Genomic DNA, 10,536 nt, shown 5'->3' on the forward strand with positions numbered 1-10,536 from the left:
AGAAATGCCTTAATCACATCAGATTGACCTTGTATTTCTTTTTTGTGGGAGGTAATTTACATGGGGATGACAGGACTTTTGGTGCCAATGCTGTGCTTGCCAAATGTTAATCCACCTCAGTTGGGACTGTATCCAAGCTACTGTTGTTAATAATAGATGCGGGGCCTGGTTTGCAGAATTCATGCTTTCATAGTTTGTCATGTCTTGGGGTAAGTGAACTAAAAACGTGTTTTTTTTTATTGAAATCTCTGTATCTGACTGTCTGGAAAACTCTTAAAAAACAAGATTCATAAAATAGGTACTTGGCCTGGATGCACAATTCTAGAGAGACCAGTTGATATAGAAGTATTTCTGCTTGTATGTGACGCTCTTTACCCTCTAATGTCTGAGAATAGGTATCAACTGAATAGAAGGTATTTTTATATTTATGTAGCATAAGGGTAATAATAAAGGACAAAAAGACAATGACAAATTGCGTTTTGATTACTAAGATAACAATTGTGCTTGGTTGTAGTGAGATTTGGAGAGACCTCCTGCAGTACCACATGTACACCACATGATGGAAAAATAAACTGATAGCTGATATGAGACTGGCTGTCCAATGGCTGTCTAAAAACACGTCCTCTATCTGTAAATAGTGCTATAAACAGCCGGCTAAAGACGTATGATAGATCGATGTGATAGGAGTTATTCTGTTCTTTGGCAAACTGTCCGGTTTCTGGGCATCACTTGAGCTCCCTCATATGCTCAAGTCTTGGGGACACTAACATCTCCATAATTACAAACATCTGTGTGTGGGATTAGGACATCATCATCATGAGGCTAGTCAATACAAGAGTTCATTTAGTCATGGGCGTGAATCCAAGCGTCTGAGACTGTGTCTCTTGGGTGATATGTAATATGAGTGTCTTTCAGTTCTATGTGAATTGTGATGCAATTAAGAGCTTTAAAAAACTGAACAACAGATTTCTCTGACCGCTTTCAGGAGCAACTGTTGAGGTTGAAAATGAGTTGTATCCATGTTCCGTAACAACTGTCAAGATAATCTAAATTCCAGGGGGTTTGTTTTGATTATCATTCATCTTCAATGTCTAAACTGTGCTTAAACTGTTGGTTGATGAAACTGATTAATGTAAATATAATAGTGTTGCAGTAGTATATATATATATATATATATATATATATATATATATATATATATATATATATATATATATATATATATATATATAAACAAGGTACAAACCTTTACAGTTTCAGTCACCAATGGTCTGATGAATGTATAATTTATTTTTTCTCCTAATGTATGTCATTACATCTAATACAACTTACTGTGCTATAGTCTAATTTGAAATGCCATAATTATTTATTCATTTAATTATTTGGGTATTTAAGTGTGTTACGGTCTTCTTTATTTCTCACTAATTTAAAAGAAGACTGAATTAAGCCACGTTCACAAAGCTGCTTTTTAACATTTAACATTTAAGTGCAGTATATTTAATATATCAGGTACTATATTTGTGTTTGTTTTCTTTGTGCCTTTGGCAGCTGTAGGATGGTGTAGTGTAAGGAACCGAGATTGACGTTACCGTCATTACTGTCTATCGGAATAAAGACAAAACGTGGTGGACATACGATTTTACGGCAAAAAATGCTAGGCCGTGGAGAAAAAGCTAAAGTTTACTGTTCAAAGTGTTTTTAAGCTTTTATTAAGTTTGTTTATTTTTTGGTTTGTTTTGATTTGTTTTCCGAAATTGAAAAACATGACAAACATGTAACACAGAACAAGTGGACTTTTTATATAGTTCATATGCTACCTTTCGTTTTTTAGTTAATGACTAAAAAAATGATTAATCTGAACAGAACGCGTGGTTTTAACAGTGGACCACTCAATAATATTAATTATTATTATTATTATTATTATTATTGTTATTACAATCATCATCATCATCAGTTCTGCATATTGTATTTGTGTTCTATTCTTTCTCAATATCCCATCCATGTGTGTCATTTTCATCAAATCAAATTTATTTGTATAGCGCTTTTTACAAATGTCACAAAGCAGCTTTACAGAAATGTGATCACAGGACAAATTTTCATAATTTTGCTCAGGAAATGCGGAAATAGGTACATGTTGGGTTATGAGGAGTAAACGTTAGTAGAGCATTATCTGAGGGACTGTTGCCCTTCAGCTCAACCTCAGTACTACCTAAAGATTAAATGAAGACGTACGTGAAAACCTTGGCGCTTCTCGATTTAGAGTATCCGATGGAGACGTTAGGCCACATCCATCACAGCAGATGTGTGCATGGATGATTTAGTAGCTTTAGAAAGGCCATGCGAGCTAAAGGCAAACTTGATGAAAAGATCCGACATTGCCTGTGAAATCGGAGCCCTCGCGCTCGGAAGCAGCGAATAAATTCAATAATAAAACTGTCCAGACAGTGTTCCACAAGGCTATAACAAACTGACTCATTTCCCTAAGTCCTGTGCGTGCACTATTTACACCTACCTTCACTTCGAGACCCCAGTTGATTTGAGACCACAGTCCGAGGCCAATCACAATCGCGCTCATATCGCTGTTATTCTGTGGATCCGGTCTGTTTGAACATTTATCAGACAATCAGGACAGGTTTTATGTGCTCTAGAAATTGGATATGTCTAATAACATCAAACTGAATGATAAAATATAGTGCATTTTGCATATGTGCTGTTTGTTAGTAAAAAAAATACGTGCTAATATTAATTCAGGCTACTACTTATCAGTCATTAAGACAGAACTAAATATTGTAATTGCCACGATTCTGTAAGTAGAGTTTAAGTGTTTTTTTCGTCTCAGTTTATTATTTAAGTATGTGTAAAATTGTCAGAATGGGACTACTACCATGTAGTGCCTGCTGTAGCCCAAGTTACATAACTAGATGTAATCGCTTTAACCCAAAAGCAGTGTATCTCTATTTGTGCCGTTTATCACTTTTTGACATGAGTCTTCACATTTGTTCTTCACATTTTATCTACATGTCGTAATGAGTGAACCAATAGAAATGATACAAAATTGCTTGGGAAATCTTTTTATATTGACTTCCCCCAAAAAGGATTTTTTTAATAATAATAATAATAATAATAATAATAATAATAATAATAATACAAATAATAATAATAATAATAATAATAATAATAATAATAAGAAGAAGAAGAAGAAGAAGAAGAAGAATTCCTAATAATAATATTACTTATATTTCAAGTAACTTTTGTAAGTATGTTACTTTTTATGATGTCTTAGCAGCCTCTTTCTGCTCATTTCTAAGTTTAAATGTTAGCTTTTGTATCTAGGTGTATAATGGCTATTTTATTTTTATTTTTTGCTCTAAAGAACTTGTAGTGTTGTATACAGTGGTGAGATCAGGAGTGTATTGATATTAAAGCGACTCAGAGCGTTAATTCAGTGGGTATATTTAGCTTGGCATACAGCGGAATGGAGCATTTTTTAGCCTAGTACATTTTATTTAACTTAAACGAAGAGAGGGTTTTTACACTTTTTCTATATCATACAAGTTCACATTTTTGTTTATTTTTGTGCTTACGTAGTGGTTAAATTAACCTGTAAATTTAAATGCACATATCAATACATAGAATAAATAAAATAAAATAAAAATAATAAAATAAATAAACGATTTTTATTACATTTCCGTTTCGTTAATTCCTATTAACACTTGCTAACACTAGCATGCTGTGGTAGCCATTTTTATCTTCGTTCCGAAATGTGTAAATGTGTTTGCTTGTTTTCTCCTTCATTCTGCTGGTCAGTCTAAGGCCTGCGGGGCACCGCATGACTAATTCACAAAGATCACACTTCTAGTCTAGCCCAAAGAGCCTCCATCACTGCACACCCCGCTGCCGTTACTCCACCGCCAGTCAGTCAAACGATCATCTCTTTATAGAAAAAGACTCAGCTGTGCAGCGTAACAGAAAAAAACACAGCCTTTTTCTGCTTCAGCCACTGTGATTTCCATGCATATGAGCAAGTTCAGCGTTTCTGCCGTTACCCACATTTCACATGCTGCGCAAGTCGACGCGAAAAAAGGGGGCAAATCCCCATAACGCCAAAAATATGGGAGCAGGAGCAGCAGGCGATTTTTAGAGATGAAATATCTTACTGCTGATGTGTGCTGGCCCTTTGCGCCTGAGTTATGGCACTGGAAGTGTGGTGCAGCTGAAGGGAACGCTCTCTCTCTCTTTCTCTCTCTGTCTTTTTATCTCCCTCTCTCTGTCTGTCTGTCTCTCCCTCTCTCTTTCTCTGTGGCTGTCTCTATATGTCTGCATGGACTATCAACGGTGATATACTGCATGGCTTCAGAATAGTTTTACATCAAAATATTTGATATGAACATATACATAATAAAACAATAAAATACTACTACTAATAATAATAATACCACCGAGATACCGAGTTTCATTTTTAAATCTATTTCTTTTTTGTGTATTGCGTGTTTAAATCTATTTTTAATTTGATAATAGATTTAATTCCTACAATAGCACAAAATCATCTGATGCTAAATATGCTGAAGCAAAATGAAAATTCGTATCGACAAATCATTAATTTGAAAGAAATAGTGGGAACATTAAGTATTCTAATCCGGTTGGGCTCCTCCTCCCGGCCATGCCCTCTAATTAACGGGGCTCCTTCCTCGCTAAAGCTTGCATTGGACTGCAACATAGTCAAAGAGCAAGAGAGAGAGGAGGAGGAGAAGAGAGGGAGGGAGAGAGAGAGAGAAAGTGCCAGTGGATATAATTGATTGTCTCGCTATCAACAATAACTTGTTAGTATAGTCAATTGCAGCTGCTTTCCAGTCTCACTGTTTGCACTGAAGCATCAGAGGCTGTGGGATTGTTTTGTGGGCACAACTGGACCACTATCCAGGAGCTGTGGCCGAGAGAAGTGGCACTTTAAAGGACCCCAAGTTCTCCAAGCCTGCGGCAAAACGGGCATGAAGACAGCGGGCATGTAATTCCACACGTCCACCGAGCGCATCGTCTCTCTCGCTTCCCTCCACATCCAGCACATCTCTACGGGCTGAATTACTGTACACTCGCCTCTGCAGAATCACCTGCACTCAGATACTGAAGTGCTTCTGAAACGAGGTGAGATCAGACTAAATAAAACAATGAGCTCCAAAGAAGACGCGAAAGGCGCCTCGGTGGAGGACAGGAGGCGAAGTCCCCTAGACCATCTTCCTCCTCCAGCTAACTCCAACAAGCCTCTGACGCCCTTCAGCATAGAGGACATCCTCAACAAGCCTTCAGTCAAGCGCTCCTACTCGCTGCTGCCCGCCGCGGAGAAGGCCACCCCGGCCGGACACCCGCTCGCCTCCCGCGCGCTGCTCACACACACCTCTCCTCTGTGCGCCCTGGAGGAGCTCGCCAGCAAAACCTTTAAAGGACTGGAAGTCAGCGTGCTGCAGGCCGCCGAAGGTAAACACACTTCAGCTGCATATTACACACATTCAACTGTATAGAAATATATCGACAAAACGAAGCAAACACACGGAAATATTGCACAGATTACACGTGCTGCACTGTCACATTTTTTTCATATCCTATATTTTTTCCTTCATATCTTTCTTTATTCGTTCTTTTTTACTCCTTATTTTAAGCTATTGATAATTTTAAATACATATAATTTAACATGGCATTCACAGTTATTATTTGGTGTATGTTTTTAGAACGGTCTGTAAAAGTTTAACGTAATTTAAAAATATATATAATAATATTTAATATGTGTAATTCTAAATATATTTTTGTCAGCCCAACAAATTAACCTAATTTTAGATTAAATAATTGTATTTATAAATAATCTAGTAAACAGTAAAACCTCTATACAGATAGCTTGCATTTTGAATTTAGAAATTAAGGTGCATAAAAAGCAACAAAAAGAATTGAGTAGCTCCTTACAATAAAAAGTAAATATTGTTGTTATTATTATTATTATTATTATTATTATTATTATTATTATTATTATTAATTATATAGCCATTGTATTTATTTTGCTAAACATGCTGCAATTTGTAATTACATTTTTTTGTTAATTTTTAATTTGCGAATTATGTATTTATTATTTTTAACAATGTTGTTTTTCTGTTTTAGTTATTGCTGTGGTATTGATTAATTCATTTTGACCGAATTTTGGAAAGTGTTATGAACCTGCTGGTGTGTGTTTGTGTGTGTTTGGCAGGCAGAGACGGTATGACTCTGTTCGGTCAGAGGAATACTCCTAAGAAACGGAGGAAGTCCCGGACAGCCTTCACCAACCATCAGATTTACGAGCTGGAGAAGCGCTTCCTCTATCAGAAGTATTTGTCTCCCGCTGACCGGGACCAGATCGCCCAGCAGCTCGGCCTGACCAACGCGCAGGTCATTACCTGGTTCCAGAACCGGCGGGCGAAGCTCAAACGCGATCTAGAGGAGATGAAGGCGGACGTTGAGTCGGCTAAGGCCGTGGGCTCGGTACCATATGAAAAAATGGCCAAATTGGCAGATCTGGAGAAGTGCGCGAACGGCATCGGCGGCGGACCGGCGGGGCACGACTCTCCCACGCTCTCCGCGCACGAGCGCGAGGGGGTGAACCGCGCGCCCACGTCGCCGTCCTCGCCGTTCACGGACCGCACCACCAGCAAAGAGTGTTCTGAGGACGAGGACGAGGAGATCGACGTGGACGACTGATAGACCACTCGCGCTCTCCCCCGAACTGCTCTTCCTGCAGACCCCACAGAGGTTAAAGTGCCATTAATGCACCAAATGTATTTAAATGACTGAAGAGAAAAAAGAGAAACACTCAAAACAAGCATGGGCCGTTTTCTCAGATCTATTTATGCAGTGACAGCTATCTAAATATCGCAGCCATTTAGCCTATTTATTTTAGACCAACCAGTAGTGGAAGAAAAGCAATAAGTACCATGACATTCTCTCTCTCCTCTCCCTCTCTCTCTTTCTCTCTCTCTCTCTTAATCTCTCTCCCACACACACTACAAAACAGTTGCCCATTTATTCCACATAGAAGAATCCGTACCGTGTTTTGAGTAATTTACAATGCATGTTCTGTTTTGTTTTACGATTTTTATTCTTTGTTAATGTGACTGCAGCTCTGAAACATTACCCTCTCCAAAATCTTCACAGACTACGAAGTACACGTGTGTGTATCCGTGTAAAGCGTGTAGGACTGAAACACACTCAGCGTTTGATATACGTTTTTGTTACAAAACATTTCATACTGACGTTATTGCGTGAAAAAGAACAAACAAAAAAGGTTGGATCTAGGTCACGTTTTGAATATATTTCTTATGGTTTGTATGCCTGTAAGTGCCTTTTTAAACCAAGACACCATTTAAACCCAGTGTACAAAGTGTAATGTATTTAAAGAAAATAAAAATCTCTTTCTCAAAAATTCACTCTCACTTTAGTCATATTTTTATTTTGTAATTCGTATCAATCGTATTGGTAATAATAATTTTGTAAGTTCAGAAATGTGTAAACATTAAACAGGCTTCACTTTTATTAGTATCAGCTGCGCGTGCTGCTAAAACACCCCCCCCCCCCTCTTTTTTTCCTCTCTTTTCCTCTCTTTTCCTTTTTTAAATACAAAAGTGGACTTTTACACTCTTAACAACCCTCTGCCTTTCAGTCTCGCCTCCTTTTCTCCTTTCTTTTCCAGATAGGCGTAACCTTAGCCTTTTGGACGCGTGTTTTGAAAAGGCTATATTGAATAGATTTATGTGAGAAACAGAAATCTGGTTGGGTGAATGTGGGCATAAATGGTGCCTGAAAAAGTGCAGTTTTTGGGCCACTTTCTGCACGCATGAGACTGGCTTTTCGCTGTCATTTTCAGAGTGAAGCGTGAAACGCGGGGACAAATGAGCAGCCTTCCCTCCTGCGCCAGGCTCCAATGGGCCTCAGTGCGCCTCCCGCAGCTCTCAATACGGAGACAAGCGCGCTCAAAGGACACAAGCGTTCGGGGGCCATATGGTTTCTGAATTTTCCTCACAATTTTAGACAATTTGATGGATTGAGTTAGGCCTCCCTTCGAAGTGTTTCGCTCAATTTTCACAAAAGGCACTAATGCATACATAGACCCTCTCCTCGTACGAGGGCATCTGGGCCTATTAATGTTCCCTCTTTTCTTTCTTTTCTCTCTCGGCTGTTTTAAACAAGTCTATGAATTACAATGAAACTGACGTGGTTTGTAAAAAGGTTGCCTTCTGCCTTTATGTGTTTCTGTGAAGGGCTTTTTTGGGCAGCTTTTTAAAGGAGTTAATGTTGTGGCCTGTTTTTAATACTAAAAAGAAGAGTCACCTGATTGAAGCCTTTGTGTAAATGTTTTCTTTGATATATTAACAGAGAAGATTTTATGTGACAGGCTGATTTTACACTTGCCTTTAGTTTGCACCCAGATTAATTTCTATTTATTATCATAAATAGCAAACAACAACAACAACAATAATAAAAATAAAAATCATAATTATTATTATTATTATTATTATTATTATTATTATTATTATTATTATTATATCATGTTAATACAATATAGAATTATACAATTCACATGATAATTTGAATATATATAGTAAAAGCAATTAGAACTATGGCTTTAAGAACACATTTTATTTTAAATGTACTTTTCTTTTTTATATGTATTTTAAAATTTAATCAGTATTATGAAAAGTTCACTTACACCTAGGTAATTCGGCTGTTATCTTAAATAATTTTAAACTCTTATGTCAGTTCGTAATTTAGCATTTAGCATTGCATTTAGCATACAATGTGTATGAGTATCACACTTTACTGCATACATAGACCATACATTTATATGCATTTATATATTGCATACATAGATCACACTTATTATTTATTCGCTATTCCAAAACATTATAAGCACACTGATGTAATGAGATGTAATGAGAACCACTTTCAGGGTCAGAGACAAAAGGGCAGGTGCAGACACCTGTATATACATATTAGTTATATTGTGACATTACCTATTGGCTCCTTTTCTTCACTGAGCCATTTTGTCCATTTCTGTTACTTATTCTGTAGCGCCTCTCATGATGTCTCTTATCAGTATAATAGAAACCTTATAGGTGAAACTTTGCTACCTTAATTAATTTTAGACCAAGGTTGGCCATCTCTCTCCCAGCTGTACGAAAGCCTCACAGTTTGCTGTGGTTTTATAGCCTAAGCTGCAGAGTTATAGTAGAGAATACAGTGTGCTGATATGTCAGGAGCAGTTCCTTATTTTATGAGGTGTTGTCAAACGTGGCAAAGATAAGTAATACTACAATCCGAAAGAGCAGAACGTGGTAATTAATCCCCAAGTCTTAAGTGTATTTCAGCTCAAGAGTGTGAGAGAAAAAATCACTAATTCAATCGTCCGGAAAATTGAAGTTTGATGCATGAGTCCCTGCTGAAACAATGGGGTTTGTACACCCTCCCTCTCTTTTCCGTGCCTAATTGTAAGGATTGAGGGGAGTTTTCGACGATATTTTTTATCTTAGTTAAAAATAAAATGCTAAGTAGCCTTCTTTTTCGTGATAGACAGGTACACAGTGAATTTCCTGCGGTGGAATCCAGAGTTTTTCGTCTGGATGCATTTGGTTTAAATCCATAGTATTAGCAAAGCAGGCTACTGGAAATATCCAAGTCCTTAACGTTCTAAAAACTTCTCATCGACTCCATGCGAGCCTGTGTGTCAAAAGAGTGTATGATTTTTAGGTGAAATATTAACTAGATTAACCTAAGGGGAAAGCTTGATTGATCACTAAATAGGTCGGATTTGAAAGTTTTAGTTATAAGGCTCCTGTAGAGCCCCTTAATACTTCAAACTTCAATTTTACGGACGATTGAGCTAAGCGTGTCCCTGACAAAATTGATATATGTATTAATTTTCTTTAACTGTTGATTAATTACTACTCTCCACTGGAAGAATTATACGAGACTTTCTGCCTCACATTTGCATATTAATCAAATTCTAGTTGATAACTCAAACGGAAAAATGGATCTAGGGGAATTGAGAGGCATAACTCGAAAAATATACCTAAGCCAGATATTTTTCCCTCCCTTGCTGCTAAGCTGCTTGTCTAGTGTATTAAAATCAAAGATGCAGAACGAGTTAGCCTGGCTATTTGGTGAAAACAGAAATTGCCTGTCCAGTTTTATGATGTGTTCATGCTGAGCAGGCAGATCTTAATGTGACCTGTCAAAATGTCCAAGATTTAAAGGAGAAAGAGGCTTATTCAACACACAAGCTGTGTGTGTGTGTGAGAAAGAGAGAGAGAGAGAGAGAGAGAGAGAGAGAACGACAACAATCTGACTGGCTAGATCTGTTGTACACTGAAAACAATGTTGATTTAACCGATATATTATATTATTATTGCAGATTAAAATATGAGTAGATACTTTTTTGCAAAGGTTTGTTCACCCCAGGTCACATAAAGACACTTTTCGTTCTTAGGTACTCTCTTAGGTTAGCTAACTTAGGTATCTCAG

The 10,536-nt window shown here is 37.4% G+C and overlaps 1 protein-coding gene across 1 annotated transcript; it reads left to right on the forward strand.

Moving 5' to 3' along the window:
* Positions 1 to 4,641: 4,641 nt before the first annotated feature.
* Positions 4,642 to 7,177, forward strand: lbx1a (ladybird homeobox 1a). The gene is made up of 2 exons (XM_007249449.4): positions 4,642 to 5,472; positions 6,233 to 7,177. Exons 1-2 carry the CDS (start codon positions 5,166 to 5,168, stop codon positions 6,718 to 6,720), a joined length of 795 nt encoding a protein of 264 aa, XP_007249511.2. The 5' UTR covers positions 4,642 to 5,165; the 3' UTR covers positions 6,721 to 7,177.
* The last annotated feature ends 3,359 nt before the right edge of the window (positions 7,178 to 10,536 follow it).

Source organism: Astyanax mexicanus, chromosome 7 (assembly GCF_023375975.1).
Source record: "Astyanax mexicanus isolate ESR-SI-001 chromosome 7, AstMex3_surface, whole genome shotgun sequence".
In the NCBI taxonomy this organism is placed as follows: domain Eukaryota; kingdom Metazoa; phylum Chordata; class Actinopteri; order Characiformes; family Acestrorhamphidae; genus Astyanax; species Astyanax mexicanus.

Excerpts from the sequence above, each read along its gene's own strand:
- lbx1a (XM_007249449.4), top strand. The coding sequence starts at position 5,166 with ATGAGCTCCAAAGAAGACGCGAAAGGCGCCTCGGTGGAGGACAGGAGG. Across the intron at positions 5,473-6,232 it reads CGTGCTGCAGGCCGCCGAAG|GCAGAGACGGTATGACTCTG; the intron begins GTAAACACACTT and ends TGTGTTTGGCAG.